Raw genomic sequence first — 17,012 nt, forward strand, 5'->3', positions numbered from 1 at the left:
CATCCATAAGATTTGAGAGGATGAGCATCTTGTCATATCCATTCCATCACATCACAGATTTCATATTGTAAAATTAATTCAATTTTTGACTGCTTAAATTTATGATCCCCAGGATGCCTCACAGTTTGATGGATGACATGCACATAAAAAATTGAGGAGCAGATTCACTTTTAAAAGAAAGTGAAAGTTATCCGAGAACAAAGGAAACCTTAGCCTTGACCTAGAGAGATATTTACTGCTGATTAGATTAGGATTACTGGAGTGAAATCTGAACCTTAAAGTCTACCATTCGTAAATCCTGATGTGTACAAATCGATAGAAAGTGAACCTTTCTTTAGCTTGACTGCAATTACCTGTAACAAATCTTGTTAAGGGTCAGGATTTAATAGGATGATACAGGTAGAAGAAGGGTCCCAAAAATGGGGATCAATTTCCATGCAATCTCAAAACAATAGTGATCCTATATGGAACATGCTTTGCTTTGCTGTTGTTTTTTAATAAAACAAGGGATACTTTTTTTAAAGAAACAATGCAATTCCTATAAAACAATCGATAAGAAAACCTCCCCTAAAAACGTCAAAATTTTGGTATTTAAAGGCACTCGAACCTCGCTTTTCTCCAATTATCCAGCAGCTCGCTTCACTGAAATCTCACCACGTGAGACAAATTGAGACAGTCGTCATGAAACTCTTGATTTTTGTAACGTTTATAGTTGGGGCTTTCGGACAATATCTGCCCCCCTTGACTGGAAAGGTCCCACTGTCAACTTACCCAGGACAGGGGAATTACTACCCTTATCAAAACCAATATCCATACCAATACGGTCAGTTTCAGTACCCATTTTCGTGTAAGCTTTTAATTAAAAGAGGTTTCAAGTGTGTATTTTCAGTAGCATTATTGTGTAATTTTACATCAATTTCTTCCAGGGTATCCTTACAACCAGTACCAGTACAACCAATACCCGGGTGTAGTCGTCCCTCCTCCTCTTCCAGTGAAAACCGTTCCAGAACCTGTCGTTCCTGTCGTTGACGTTATCCAGCCCACTTCCTATGTCCCCACTGGGTCCGTCTCCCCCTTGGAAGCTGCCCTCTCCCACATCGATCACAAGAAGAATGGTCACTCGGAAAAGTATTATTATGGAAGGGTGAGAAATTTACCATGTTCTTGTGACCGTTAAATGATGAAACTAATCCAAATAATTTTATGTTTACTTTATAGCACAACTTGGGCCCTACCAATGAGCGACCATCTCCTCCATCCTCCCGAGCTCGTCACAGCACCCCCCTCATCGAAGCCTACCCCGGAGGAAGTCTCTACAACTACCCCAGTGGAACCTACCTACCTGGCGGCGGAAACTACCCCATGGATTTTCCCCCCGGTGTCAACTATGAGTACCAATATCCCCTAAATTACCAGTACCCTAACCAACATCAACAATACGTCGTCCCCACCACCACCGCCTACCCCCCAGTTGTCCAACAACAATACTACAACTCCTACTACCCGACCAAAGTGGGTGAACTACCTATCCCGCCCTACATTGGAATGAAGAAGCCTGTCGTCGTCGCCGACGAAGTCATCACCCCAGTTGCAGAGGTTGGTCATACCGGTCATACCGGTCACGCCAAGAAACCCTTCACCGTCGAGAAGAAGCCACATTATGAGGTTTATCTCTATGAATAAGTTAAAATGTTATGATTTACACTGCCATAAATAATTAGATTTCAAGACTTCAAATTTTCTCTGACTTGTTTAACCTTGACAAAATTTAAGTTAAAATATATTAAACTTGCTGCGAAATAAGATGTCAAAGTCATTCCATATCTTTAATTTTTGCATATCGGAGAATTCGGAATTCGGATAGCATAATGAAGACTTGATTTGGAGTCAGCAAGCATGCAGCATGGCGGGTGAGAAGTTTCATTCCACTTTCCTACACTCTCCGAGCAGACGAACCACAAAAGTTTGAGGGTGTACTTTTGTACAAACTTTTGTCAAAAGTTTTAAATTAGATTTAATCGTTAGGATTTGTGTTGTATTTTGTGGTACGGTTGGTCGATGAAGAGTCAATGAAGGTCACAGTTAATCGCTTGAAATACCAAATACAAAATCCGGTGCCGGCCTTGACTGCATAACTAAATTACAAAATTGAAGTGTAAGGTGATCAATCTTTTAAAAAACATATTGAATCAATATTATTGATTCATTGATTAATATCGGTTTTAATAATTTCTGCAATGTTAATTTCGTAATTTTATAGATTGTTGCTAGCTGGGAAGTTATACACGGAAAAGATGAAAGTCACATGAAAATATACTAGTACTTATGTAAAGTAAAAGTTTTACTGTAAAACTGGTGATTATGAAATTCTGAACTTGTAGTGATCCAAAACCAGGTATAATTTTTATTAATTAACTTGGTAGGTACTAAATGTGTTGAAATTTGATTTACAGATTCATAATAATGGCGAGTTCAAGAGGAAATCAGAGAGGCGGACGAAATCGGTTTTTTAATAATGACAATGGTCCCGGAATTATTGAATCGCAAGTGTTTCGAAATTCTAATCCGAGATATCGAGGTGATGACGACGATGAAGAAGGAGTAGTTCAACATAGCATACCTCAAAGACATCGAAGACATAGACCAGTGGCACATCAGGACGATAATTGGCGAAGAGGACCCGTAAAAATACTGCAACGTCCGCCGCCTCCTTCTTCCGTTCCACCTCCTCCTTCTGGTCCACCTCCCCCTTCTATTCCACCTCTTCAAAAGGAACCAGTAGTCACCCCAGCGGAGAGTAATGGACCTAATCGCCCAAGATCAAAACCAAGGTCTAGGCCAAGAAAGAACGCTCAAGGGAAAAACGAGAATCCAAAGAACTTACCTCAAACATCACTATCTCAGTCATCTACTGGTACAGATTCTGTCGACGACACTAAATCACAAAAGTCAGGACAGAATCATCATTCTATACAAAGCACACAATCCGAACCTCACACGACAACGACCGATAAATCCGGACCCAGTAGTAGTCAAAATCAAGGGCCGCGTAATCCATTCAATTATGAAATCCGCCCGGCCCCAGCGCAGGCGGCGCAGCAGAAACGAGCCCCAGCAGGAATATATGTTCCTCCAATGAACAGATCGGATTATCAAGGACAAGGCCGTACCGTTAATCAGCAATATCATCATCAACCACCACCCCCTGCGCAGAAGCCTAGTCAACATTACAATGAAAATTATGCACGAGTATTTTATACAATGTTGAACAATCCTGAACTAAAGGTTCGACGAGACCCATTGTTTCACCAGTACGAAAAGTTAAGTCTCGCAGACCAACTTTCAGAAATGGACGCGGCCCTCTCCCTCACACTAGAAGGGAAGCAGCTACGGTTACGAATTCTTGACCATATTAGTCATATTTTGAAGAAAGAGTATCCCAATTGTATCATTTTCCCATTCGGTTCATATCTCACCGGGATTGGGGATGCGACGAGCGACGTCGACCTGTATGTCGATGCTTTCGGTGTGATGAATGGACACAGGTTGCCCAAATTCGGGTCAGGAACGCAGGAAGTTTTAGAGAGGTGTAACCAAGCCCTCCGGAGAGCAAAGTGTCCAATTTCGTATAAGGTATAAAAATTAGTATTTCAGAATCAAAGTAAGTAGTTTGTGCAAAAATTGACAGAATTTCATATATTTGTAAAACTAGGTGTTCTGCAAGCTGGTGATTCCGATCAGAGAGGCTCGCGTTCCTATATTGAAAATGACGCATTGGTAAGTTTGAGGATATAAATGAATAATTAGATTGTTTATCTGTAATGTACCTAACTCATTATAAACTAATTTAGGTCGAATGTCAACGTGGATTTGTCATTTGAAAACATAACTTCCCTCAGAAATTCTGAAATGATCGCTCTCTATATGGAATTGGACCCATGTGTGAAACCGTTGATAGTTATCGTCAGATATTGGGCAAAGTTTCACTGCCTCACAGGATCAAATCATATTAAAAATTACTGTCTCAATTTAATGGTGCTCGTCTTCCTTGCGAAGAAAAATATTGTCCCGACGGTGACAAAGTTACAAAAGTTGAGCGCAGCCGAGAGGGAACACCAACAATCTTCTGGGAGGACGAATGAAAAGAAAATTTCACAAAATACCCACATTATTGATGGTAAAATAAATAGCCTAAAGTAGTGATTTTTTTTGCTCCAATGATTTACCACTAACTTCTCTACGTAGGATGGGATACTAGTTTTGAAAAGAATGTGGAAACGATTCGACGAGAATGTCCAGAACTCAAACAAACTATGATTAACGGACCATCCCAACTTGTTGACGTTGTTTTGAAACTGTTAAAAGAATTTTTTGAAATGTTTGCCAGTCTGGACTTTAATACGTCCGTCATTTGTACCAACACGTCAGAATTCCTCCCCTCCCATCTATTCGTTGCAGGAAACGAGGAAGAACTATCTGATGACTTTGAGAAATATAAAGACTGGGCCTTTCAACAATCTTCAAATAAACGCTTAAACATCCGACGTCCGATGTGTGTTCAGGATCCGTTCATTCTCGGATTCAATGTTGGAGGTGTCACACCTTTCGGGACACTCTTAAAATTTCAAGTAGCATGTCAATCGACTATTACGATTCTAGAGGGAGGAATCACTTCTCTGCTCCAACTTTTCGTTCCACTTCCGAGAGAAGTTGGAGACAGAAAATTTTTAAGTATGCAAGACAAGCAGCGAATGACAATCAAGTTGAAAAACGACGTTAGCCATTTCCTACAGTTTGGCGAATTTATGTCCGGCCCTCAAGCAGAAGAAGAACAGATGTCGGAAGAGGCACTGGGATTGCATCGGCTTTCTGTAAAAGAACTTATCGGTAATTGCAATGCATTAAATTTACATCAGCGTATGAAGTCATGATTAACGCTATAACTAATTATTGTATTTTCAAATTTTAGACAAGAACACAATCCGTTTAGGGAGGGGCTGGGAAACTCTTATGTTACTTCAACCATCCGATTCCTTCCAAGCCCTATTCGTACAGATGATGCTGCAAAACGAAATGCAAAAAACAATCAGTCCCTCGACCTTATTTTCTAAGCTAAAGCTTTTATGGCTGTCGATTGTTGACGATTTCTTCAAGGAGTTTTGGACCGAGTGCTTTCTGCTAAGTATTGTCAGCAAGGAGGAGCGAATCCAACTCAAACGACTTTTTGCTGATCCACCTTTTGTAGTCAGAACTCGCAAAAACTACGAAGGAATGTTTGTTCCCCAAAAGCCGAGAAATAAAAGGGGTGGTGGAAGAGGACAGTCAAGTGCTGCAGAAACAATTACAAACTTTTCTCAAATACAATCTGACAAGATGCGAGAGAAATTGGTCAGCTTGGGTGAGATTGAGGAGAAGATATGTTGCCAAAAGCTTACTTGTACCACATCAATTCCCGTATGGAGGAAACGCAATCAAATTTACAAGGATATCACCTATAATTTAAAACCCAGTGACAACAAGAAGGATGAAACCCACTCCAAATCTAGGATGAAGCGGAAATTAAAAAAATTATCCTCTAATTTTGCGAATGACGACCCTCTATGGATTCAAAAAAGAGTGACATCCGCCGTTCTAGAGAATTTGGGGCTGACATTAGCAGACCTCAAGAACGAGTCTTCCGACCCGATATTGTCATTCACCATATTTATTAAGAGCGATTGTACTTTGGTTGATGATATCCCGACTATTTCTCTCGTTTTCGAAATGGTAATGTAATATTCGAAAATGTAGTTACCTAATCTATCCATCATGTCAAGGTTCTTAGTAATTTATTTACATGTCTCCGTATTATTGCAGGCAGGAGATACTCACAAGGACATTTATGCCCAAGGTGTCTCCACCATCGTTGAAACCATTAACGAAATCTTTGAATCTTACACAATGTACAAATTAAACAAGTGGTTAAATGAAGATACTAATGACAATGAAAACGGTCCTTCTCATGCTGATAACAATGACGACGATGATGACGATTTTGATTCTCTGATGCCCCCAACGTCCTCCAGTTCATCAGAGTCTTCACCTACCTCACCACCCCCAATGGACGACTTTGAATCTAGCATCGTTACTGGAGAATGGGACAAGTGATTGACTTTCATCGAGCTGGTTTACAATGTGACAATACTAATGTAAGGAAACCTCTCTACACTCTACTGCCAACTCTAGTTTGCTCGATAAATACGAATTCGTGATACTATGTCTCGTGTCAAATTTATGTCAAAATGCAATAAATGTAATACTAATAATTTAGTAATTTAAGCGCGTGAATAATAGTAATCAACGAAACTTAGCCTGACGACAATTATACGACTTTTAAATACTTGGAAAACGGAATATGTATCAACGGGAAGATTAAGATTTAGAGTATGTAGTTCACTTACGTAAATGGCTATCTTTATTATTTGTTAATGAATTAAATTAAATTAAATGAATGTGTAGTCTGACCATCCCAAAAACTAAAATGTATGTACAATTAGCAAACATTAATTTGTGTAACGCAGTTGAGGTAAATGCATTTGAATGAATTGGGCATTACATAAATAAATTAATGAATTCTTTACTTTCTCAACATACAAAAAAAATAATCATCGTTATGCAAACCGTTTAATTTTTTATCATGATTTTTATTACATTTCTTTTACTGAGCAGCCAGAGCTAATGGATAAAAACGCACTTTTGCTTGTTAACTATTTAACATGAAAATGTCGAACTTTTAAATTGAAACTATATAACATTTACATAAACCACATTTTTTCATCCGCACACTTCTCCTTGCTCTCTCTCTCGTTTACATAATTAATTAACAACAACAACAACTAAAACTATAATCATAATTACAACATGGATCATATAATAAATATGCATACTCAATCAAACTATATATGTACACATTTTTTAATAATTCACGTCATTATTTCATTATTTCTCGCAATACATAAATAAGTATAGTACTTATCGTATAATAATAACAATAAGTAGTTATCTGGTGGTACGAGTAGTGGTGGTGGTAGTTTTTTTTAAGTAGTTGTGGTTTGGTTGGTTGGTTGGTGTTATCAGTAACAATATAATAGCACAGAATTGTAAGATTTACTTTATTAGACAAACTAAATCTCTTGTACTTGTTAAAAAATCGGTCAACTTCTTCATCACACTAAATTCTTTCTCCTCCTTTTAAGCAGATCATGATTATAATTCTTACAAAGCATTTAAAACTAATTCGTCATTATTATTTTAATTTACATATTTTTAGTCATCTAACTCTACACCTTATCATTACTCATATTGAACTGCATTTACATAATGCATTTTTTATGTATGTATTCTTTAAGAATTGATTGATTGACTGTACAGGCCTCAAAATTATAAATGCACTGCACTACCAATTTCATCGTCATCTCATCTCTTTCTAGTTTTTTAAGTATCTATTACTCATGAAACTCGGGCATGTGATTGACATGATACACTTTTAAATACACAGAGTCATTTAATTAATAATGGCAACAGCATTTATTAATTATTTTATAATTATTATATATTTTCTGCTTTCTTTCACTCTCTCACTAATAAAAGACTTTCCTTCCTTCTTTCTCCGTATGTACATGTAGTATTTATGTATATGCTTAATAATAATGACAACAACAACAGCAACAACAACAACAAATACTTCATAATAATTCTTAATTACGTGCATAAATAAATGGAAACTTTTCTAAGTTTGCATTGTGTGTTTTTTTATTAAAATTTGTTACTATCACCCAAAAATCTCAGGAGAAGAATTTCTTCAAGCCCCTTTTTATCGTTATCACTATCGATCGATTATTAAGAAAGTATATCGTGAATCAAATGCAAGTATGTATGGACTTTTCTATACAACATAATGTTTAGTTTGAGTGAATTAATTGCATAATTAATTAATTGATTGATTAATTAATTAATAATCATTCATATGTTTAATGCACTCGATCATCGTTTACCTCTTTCCTTTTCGTGTTATTATTTAACAAGTAGTAATTAATATTGACCACAAAACAATATTTCTGTCTGTGTTTAATAATTAATAGTGATGTGATTATGAATACTTTATTGCTTGAGGACAACACAGAGATTGAATTTGTAGTATTTTTTGTGTGTGTATTGTTTTACTTGTGATATAAGTAACTAATTTATATGTGCATGTTAGCTATATGTTCCTTTAAAACTGAATGCATTGTTTGTTTATGTATAAATAAATTGTATAATGTCATAATATTTGCATTTTTCCGTATTAGTAAGTTTGTTAGATTATTACTATTTAGATTATTATTAACAGCGTAATAAACAGCTTGCTAAATATGTATTATGTAGTTAATATGTAATTATTCATATTTAAGTATTTAACAATAAGTAGTCTGCAATCTGTCCATTTTTTCCTTATCCATTCGCTTATCAATCAATCAATCGTTGGATTCGTTGTATTTCTGTACAAACGGCTCGTTTATTACATATTTTACAGGCTAATGAAAATGAATCTCTTGTAATCATCATCCTTCATTTTTTTCGGTTTTATGTACGTAGATATTAAAAAGTATTGCTGGATCAGGTCTGAGCTGATTTGTGACATTTCCTCCGGTCGTCGTGTCCAATTAAGCACCATTTCCACGGATTTTCCACTTTTACGACTGACATCACGCGTATTATGTATCTATCATTATGGAAAAAAAGCTTTCTCTTTTCCATAACACACCAGAGTGATGATGTACAAAATCTGTTTCATTTTCACAGGCAGGTAATTATACATATTGCTTTCTGCTCAGAGAAAATTGAGATAAAATGAGTTTGTAATTGGATGATGAAAGAAAAATTAATGCGTCAACTTAACTTATCCTGTGTCCATATTCCATTAGCCTGCATACAATGTATGTTTCTGTATAATACTCGTCATTTTTTAACATCCTCATCCTTTCTCTCTTGCTCTCTCGCTCCCAACAAATCCGACCAAACTTCATTGCAAAACTTTTTATTACATTACAGGCAGTTTTCGAACTGGAAATTTCACTTCGTTTAATTTCTCGTAAAAGTTTTTTTCTCCTTCGTCTCTGTCCTATCAACTTTTTGAGATAATTGAGAAGTATAAATACATAAGCAAACAACACTGCTAATAAGTACATATGCAAATATGTACTCAACATTATTTCTAATAATATGACTTCATACCATCATATTAAACAATTAATAAATTCAGTTTTTAATGCTCCTCGAAATTAATGCACTATTTTTAATTCCACACTCTATCATTATCTCTGTGTGAGTTTCATGTTATGAGTACGAACGAGTAGTACGCATTATTCACGGAATTGCAAGATCACTTATGTTTCAAGAATGAGTCTGAAATTCCGTGTTAAAGGCAATGACTAAGGAATCCGCTAGTTTTTTGGTGTAGTACTTATTACCTTAATTAACTAATTATATATATATATAATTATTATGTAATATTCTGTTCACACTGTCACAAAACAACAATTATTATTATGTAGTGCTCGTCAATCAGAGAAATAGAGAGAAAAAGTGCGAGAGAGTAAGTGAAAAGGTTAGTGGATTAGTTTTGTTAATTAATTAATTAATTAGTAAGTAAGAAGGATAAGAAATTTGTGGGGTTTCGGCTACATGTAGGAATTAGAGAGTTAGAGATAAAATTCAAATTATTTAGGAAATCTTACATCTTCTAATATCACCTCTATCTACGGTACGCAGTGTGTCAAGTACTTATTTAATACTTCATCTTAATGTACTGTAGTAATTGTAATGACGTTCGTTATTTATAATATTATTACCACCACAATAATACAGTAGAGTTATTTGGTTGCTATCTAATGAAAGCCTTTTGACATCTGCCTCAATAATTTGTATAGTTTTTCAAGTAAAATAGACAACGATGATGATGATGATGATGACATGACGGCGACGATGACGAGAGTTTGACTGACAATGGTGAAAGTAGGATGAGATTTATGTGTCAGTCAGCATTAATCAGATGGATGAGAGGTTTTTGGATAAATCATATGATAACAAACAGTGAAACAGTGACAGAGAGTAGGTGGTGGTTCGTAGTCTTGAAATGTCATCACAAATTGATAAATCAAGTGAAAACTGGCAAATATGGTGGAGATTGTTCGATTCCTGTTATGTATCTACACTATTTTTGTAGCACTATTTTTTCGCTGTATGAAAATTTATATGGCATCTATGTATGTGTAATCAGATTTTGTGCTTCTAAACGAAATAATTGCACAATTTCATTTCGAATGCACGATCAACCAACGAATACTTTTTTAAGCAGCACAGCTTACCGGAAGCTTTTACCTCTGTAAATATTTCATGGCACTTTAACAAGTAATTAAGCGAAATTAAGTAGCCAAACTGATATCCATTTCCTTACTTGATAACAACCCGATAAGATAAGTAGTGGACTCAATTTCGTCAGGTGGCGAAAATCAGTGGAGAAAAATGGACTCGTATCGGTTATTGACCTCACACTTCTCCTCACCTGGTGAAAGTCACCACCAAAAAGTCTCCTCGTGACCTTCGACCTTTGACCACAATCTGGATAATACTTCACTAATAAAAAGGTAAGCCCCCATCTTCCACTACTTATCCTGCACGACCTCATTTGCATAATTTTCATCTACGTACCTACTAATGCTGATACGTAAACGCAATATTTCCTATAATAATTTTGAGCTAAGGAAGCATGCATGTTTTCTTTCTACTCTCTTTTTTTGCAAACTGTCACAAGAAATAATAGCAACCTTATTAGCCGAGGTTACGGCTATGGTAAGTACATAGACGTTAATAAAAACTTTGCCAGCGAAAGCCACTTTTTTCTTAAAGGATTGTTGTGTTGTGCATGGTTTTGGTAATTAGCCTAAAAATCTATATATTAATATTACTCGGTTTTTCTCATTTGATTTTGATATTTCTGAATTAAATTAATCACAATTCGAGCCATGTAAAGTACTCAATGCCGTCAGTCCGGATGGAATTATGGCATATTTTTTTAAGTTCTAGGCTCGAATTATGTATATAATTTAGCACAGCAGGTGAAAGGTTTGGAAAAGGTTAACTTTTTGGATTTGTTGAACTTTTTAGTAGAGAGTATAATAATTTTTAAAAACCTTATTTTCCGATCGGGTCATTTTTAGGGTGTGATGAGGATCTGATTGATTTGCCACAATTTCAAGTTATGTGATGACTGATTGTTTTATGACTTGACGACTTTTCTTCCACGTCTTCTTTGGTGGTGGTGATGACGATAGACGATGTATGTAGTTCCTGCCTACTTTGTATGTAGTAGTATAATCGTATTGTATTATAGCTGGTTGGAGGAGTTAAATAGATAGTTGTCTAGGATCAATTAGGTTATCAACTAGTAGTGACGAGTCTTTAAAAGCCAAGAGTTCCTGCCACCACGGACACTCCGATTCCTCCAGCTACGAGCAGGCAGGCCATAATCATCAACTTTTTCTGTAGATGGAAAAATTAGGCATTTTAGTTCCGACTTAAAAACAGCATTGATAAATCCCAAGCTAGGGTCTGATACGATAAAATGTCCACCCTATTAACCAATTTTGTTCATATTATAGTTGAAGAAACGCATGCATTTACTGCCGGTGAAATATTTAACCCTGATTCATGCAAACAATTTTACTGATTTGAAAATGGAGAACTTACCTTTCTCGCTTTGCTTTCGTACTCTCGAGCCTTTTTCATATCTTGAAAAATTATTTAGGAATTTAGTATTGATGTTACCGTAAATAAATGAATGCATTTCATTTATCTTTGTCATACCTCTATTTGCACGGTCTACATATTCTACAGCATGATCTACTTGGTATTCAATTCTGTCAATCATCTCTCCCTGTTTGAGTCAATTACATTTACAGTTTCCACTATAATTCTGTTTTCCTGTTGAATAATTGAGGCAAGATTGATTTGGGTATTTCCGCTCTGTTACATACCTGGCTTTCTACGAGGACAGCCATGTCGACAAACATGTCGTGAAGTTCTCTAATTGATGTTTCTAACTTGATAATGTCGGCGTGACGGGCTTCGATATCTGCAATTATGTTAGTAATGGATCATCATCATCGTTATGAAATTTTAAATTTAATTGTTACTATTTTCATACCGGCTAACGTTTGACGGGCTTGTTGCTCGTCCTATAATTAGAATAAATTATGGATAACCCTCATTAGAAACAATTTCTTGGAAAATTCTTGGAAATCTCAAAGGTCTCACCATTACAATCCCTTGAGTGAATACGGCTGCAGTAATAATAATAATCATTACATAAGTATAATTCATTTATATGTAAATCACTTTGGCATTAATTCAAGTATGCAACTCGCCTGCACTTCCTTGTTCCAACATTTCTTCGAGTTCCTCATCCGTCGTTGTTTTACCAGCTAAAAATGGTCACAATTTTGGTTGTAAATCTTGATCATACTAATTCGGGAGAAAGTTTGAGCAACTTACTAATTTCCAATTGTCTCTGAATTCTCCCTTTACACCTTTCTCGGTAATCTGTCTGAGTCCTATTGTACTCTGTCATTACCTCGACAAACTTTCTCGAGAGGGTGGCATGTTGCGTTTTTCTTATTCGAACGTCAGCAGGAGCTGAAAGGGAGGCAAAAGTGTCGTGTGATAAAATAGGGGAAAATTATGCTTATCTTTTTTTCTTTACTTACATTCACTAAATTGTTCGGCTTGATCGATACTTTGTTCAATTGCTGGAAAATTAATTTAATAAATGAATTGATTTTAAGATATAATTTCAGCGAGGTCTGAGTTTCTGAGAATCAAAATACTCACTTTTAAGCCGTTGACGGATTTGATTTGACGTCTAAAAAAAGACATTTCGATTGTTAAATATTTGATGATTTGAAGTGAGTTTCACATTTCACAGTTCACATGAATTTAATTAATACCTTTTTAATGACAGCCATAAGATCTTCGAGTTGATGTTGCATTTCTAAATTACACAAAGTTCATGAGTAAGCATCCTTTTTACGAGACAATTATTTGAGAAAACTCTCACTTTCATCTGTCGTGGGGGCAGATAAAATGGCACTCTGAGTTTTCTTAACTTGCTCGGTGTCATTTTGCACCCTTTCCACCATTCCCCGTAACTCTTCCACCTGTTATTTTTACCAAGCAGAAACTTTAGTAAGAATACCCAGAAAACAAAAGTAATGTAACGATTATGACTAAAATTAGACAAACTTCTGCAAAAAACTCGTCCATGAAGCCGTCGCGTGGCTCCATGTTAAGCGCCACCTCATCCATGTCGGACTCATCATCGTCGCTTTGGGCCTGTAAAACCGCGTTATTAAGGATTTACATAATTGCACAAAAGTCAGAAATTTCCTTAATTTGGTGACTTACCGCTCTTAAAGCGGCTAATCTGTCCTTCGTCATTTTTCTGTTAAATATGTAGTTACTACAAGTATTGGCAGCAGGTTAAGTTTTTCGTTGGGTTAATAATCCTATCTTAAAGTTTGCAATGTTTCGTTGATTTTTGATAAGACCAAAAAGGCAGGATGGTTTTGGCTTCAGCGGAGGTCCTATAACAAAAATCCCATCACACAAAACTTTTAATCCCGAGTTATTAATGCCCAGAATTTCTCGGACTTTCCCCACGCACACATTTTCTCACGCAATATTGATGCCAAAAGTTAGTTACATAATTAATATTCCCTTACCTTGAAATTTAGTCAGTTTTCTCCAACCTCTCGCTCTCTCTCCACCTCTCAAAACCACTCAAACACTCCACTCCACCCACAAAACCACCCACTTTCACCAAACCTTTTAAGCCGTGGTAAAACCAAGCACTCTCGCATGTATCCTCGTTCTCCAGCAGCAGTGTAAATACGGGAGAGAAAAGGAAACGCTAATCCCGAATCAATTATGAAGAGGAAAGTATCCGTTTTCTTAATTCGTCCGAATTCCAACACCTCCAGTGAAAGTAGACGGCGGGTAAGAATCTTGAGGTGAAAGTGGTAATAGCAAATGAAGGGAGCCTTATAAGTAGTATTATTATGTAGTAGAAGTTGTTATATGTTGTATCTCCAGCTCCATAAAAACGTGTATTTCTTCTTCGTCTACACTACTACAATCTGCTCCCACCACTTTCGTCTTCTAAGATGAATTGGTATTCAGCTCAGCGTCTTTGTGTAGAGATAGTAGTTGCTGCGTCCGCCTCTATTGTATTGCCTCTTTGCCATGCATTGCCATATATTTCACATAAAGATTGGGATGAGGTTGCAATATCAATTGATCTTCTGCTGGGGGAGAAAGTAGTATGGATGGATGTACGTTCGTATGTGGGGCTATAGTTGGTTGGATGGACGTGTGAAGAAGAGAAATGACCGGGTGGTGGTAAGTAAGTATAGTCGGGATGATGTCGGGAGAGAGGGAAGAGATCAAGAAAAGGAGGAGGAAGAAGAGGAAGAAGAAAGTTTTTAGCTGCTCATAAATCCAGATTGGAGCACTTTTTTATACGAATACAAACAAGTTAATTGATGAAACAGTTGGAGTTGCTGAAAGAGTCAACTTTTCACGAAAACTGGAAGAACCCTTAACTCATAGTATTGTTATTTAGTATTGCTGTTTCGGAGATGTGATTTTTCATGCCTTGTCCTTGGCTCAGTTCCTTCTCATAATAGAGATTAGTCCCGTTCAGAGATTTGCAAGGTGGTGGTGAAAGTTGAAATTTTTTTCCGTGTGGGTACGTACACCAAGGGAGGAGTGTGTAAAGTAACAAGTAGTAGGGATTCGAACAGATGCAGATGGAGAGAATTTCGAGATATGATGTAATCTACCACATTTCTACTTGTGCTGACTCCCTTTTGCACATTTTGTTCCTGGCTGGACCCGAACAACGGCGTGGTGAACAATTGAACAATACGGATGGAGAGGTTGGTTGGTGGAGTGGTTGAAAAATGCGAATATTTCTCGATCTCTCTCTCTCACGACAGAAGAGCTGAGGCAGTGTATATATTATTATATGTATATCAGTGGGATCTTCAGCAGTGCTTTCCTCTCGGTACAGGATACACGTTACAAGTTTTCAGAAAGAAATACACCACCACCAACAACTCCTCTCCCCACTTGCTTTCTTCTTGCTTCCTGATTCTTGCCAAATAAGTAGTTAGTTCTCGCAGATATAGTCGTCTTCGTCGTCGTATAATGCCGTATGCTGCCTGCCGTGGCGGAATCACTATCACAAAACTGAACCTTGTCGGAAGGGCACCAGCAGCAGTAGCAGCAGAGGCAGCAGCATCATCATCCACTCTCGAAGAAGAAGTAACAGTAGTAGACGAGCAGTAGTAACAGCATGCACTATTCGGAGGGAGAAAGTATGTTTAGAAGGCAAAATCCACCACTATTTCTATTTCTATCACTTTAGTTTTAATATGTGTGTGGGGCAATATCAACCAATGTCTGCTGCTTTTTGCTCCTTTCACTAGGAGGGATATGGTGGAAGGTATCGTATAAAGAGGAAAAGATGGATCATGGCTCGCTCCTAGGCATGTTGGATATAGGAAAAGAAATAATAATTGGTATAAGGCTACAGCTTTCCTCTCATATGCAATACCACCGTGGGGAAAGTGGTGGTGGTGGTGGGTTTCAGTGGAGATGTATTGACTAGGCGTGTTCCTTTGGTGCAATGCGACTAGGATTTCTCACTCACCGCCCGCCTCGCCATCGGAATGGATTCGGAATTTTTTTTAGCTTTCTCCTCTCCCTCGGCCTTGTGTCCTCCCTTGTTCGCTATCGATTTGTTTCACACACACACATACACAGCCCCCACCGACCCACGGACCGGGTAGCTTCCAGAGCATGCATCCATCCATGTAGGTAGGTGCCTACAGCGGCAGACAGTTGTTGGTGGCAGTTTGGTAGGAAACTCGGCATGGAGAAAGCACCACAAACTTAGCACGGTTTGGACATACATAGCCAACCAAACCAACAACCAAACCACCGCCAAAAGGGTGTAGCATACTCGACACTGCTGAGTAGGCACCGCTGTGCTTTCTCCTCGGTAGTGAACACACAATCGGATCCCTTGCCCAGAAGCTGTTTGGCTTTAGGAGCATCAAATCATGAAGGCTTACTTAATAAGGGTTCATCACGCTGATTACGAAGGGGATTACATGGATTTAAATTGTTTACAAAGTTTTCCTCCATTCTTTTCGCAATGGGGAGATTGCGCAAGAAGGCTTTCAAGATTAGATTCAATTATGATAATCAGCTTTTCTCAATTTGCAATAAATTGCATTGTACATCTAGATATTTCTATGCATCATCACATCATCATGTCGCCTCCCACGCGACTCCATCCAATTGCCACCCTGTTAAGTCGAGTAGCTTATAAGATTGGCTTAAGCAGTGTTCCCTTCTTCACTTCTTCTCTGGGTGAGAACTGGGACGACGACGAGGTTGGTTGGCCGGTGAAAGCAGGGCAAATACCAAATCAACCCTAAGCTAGAACAAACATGGGGAAGAATACATCTTTCTTTGGGCACTAAGAAAAAGTAAAAGAAGAAGAAGAAGAGAGAAACTTTGGTTTAGATTTAACTATTTCCACAACCAGTCATAAGGCATACGTATAGAAATAAGGGTGGAGGACTCTTTACGAAATGCGGTAACTTATTTATACCCTGTCTGTGAGAATATAGCCAACGTCCTACCACGGTCATGGCCCCGAGAGGGTAAACCTACCCAAGGCACATACACAACATCATATAATATATCGAGCGACTTTCTATCTCGTTAACCGGGACATAGTTCCCATGCAGTTTTATCTACCTGCTCACCTCCCCATGTGCACGGCACGCCATGCATACACCGACCAAGCAGGATCGTATTTAACAACCACGGCCCGTAACAACTTTCACCAGGAGACGACTCTCGAC

General features: G+C 37.5%; 3 protein-coding genes across 4 annotated transcripts; 2 read left to right on the forward strand and 1 right to left on the reverse strand.

Annotated features, from left to right (window-relative positions):
* Window positions 1-603: 603 nt before the first annotated feature.
* On the forward strand, window positions 604-2,155 carry LOC110849280 (phospholipase D beta 1). Of its 2 annotated transcripts, none has more exons than XM_022096679.2 (3): window positions 604-847; window positions 927-1,144; window positions 1,219-2,155. In XM_022096679.2, the coding sequence occupies exons 1-3, from the start codon at window positions 682-684 to the stop codon at window positions 1,681-1,683; spliced, it is 849 nt and encodes a 282-aa protein (XP_021952371.1). In that variant the 5' UTR covers window positions 604-681; the 3' UTR covers window positions 1,684-2,155. The 2 variants fall into 2 exon arrangements, with proteins under 2 accessions (XP_021952371.1, XP_021952372.1); XM_022096680.2 differs by having other exon boundaries at window positions 604-823.
* On the forward strand, window positions 2,027-6,641 carry LOC110848459. The gene is made up of 8 exons (XM_022095684.2): window positions 2,027-2,160; window positions 2,261-2,395; window positions 2,454-3,633; window positions 3,713-3,777; window positions 3,852-4,177; window positions 4,246-4,887; window positions 4,970-5,766; window positions 5,857-6,641. Exons 3-8 carry the CDS (start codon window positions 2,464-2,466, stop codon window positions 6,145-6,147), a joined length of 3,291 nt encoding a protein of 1,096 aa, XP_021951376.1. The 5' UTR covers window positions 2,027-2,160; window positions 2,261-2,395; window positions 2,454-2,463; the 3' UTR covers window positions 6,148-6,641.
* Window positions 6,642-7,109: 468 nt separating this feature from the next.
* Window positions 7,110-15,739, reverse strand: LOC110848277 (syntaxin-1A). The gene is made up of 15 exons (XM_022095450.2): window positions 13,797-15,739; window positions 13,480-13,658; window positions 13,318-13,407; window positions 13,133-13,232; window positions 13,023-13,066; window positions 12,907-12,937; window positions 12,783-12,824; window positions 12,571-12,711; window positions 12,444-12,500; window positions 12,334-12,359; window positions 12,224-12,254; window positions 12,054-12,151; window positions 11,884-11,953; window positions 11,767-11,807; window positions 7,110-11,559 (listed from the first exon to the last, which is right to left on the reverse strand). The coding sequence occupies exons 2-15, from the start codon at window positions 13,510-13,512 to the stop codon at window positions 11,479-11,481; spliced, it is 885 nt and encodes a 294-aa protein (XP_021951142.1). The 5' UTR covers window positions 13,513-13,658; window positions 13,797-15,739; the 3' UTR covers window positions 7,110-11,478.
* Window positions 15,740-17,012: the final 1,273 nt, after the last annotated feature.

The sequence above is a fragment of the Folsomia candida genome, unplaced genomic scaffold, assembly GCF_002217175.1.
Source record: "Folsomia candida strain VU population unplaced genomic scaffold, ASM221717v1 Fcan01_Sc004, whole genome shotgun sequence".
Taxonomy (NCBI): domain Eukaryota; kingdom Metazoa; phylum Arthropoda; class Collembola; order Entomobryomorpha; family Isotomidae; genus Folsomia; species Folsomia candida.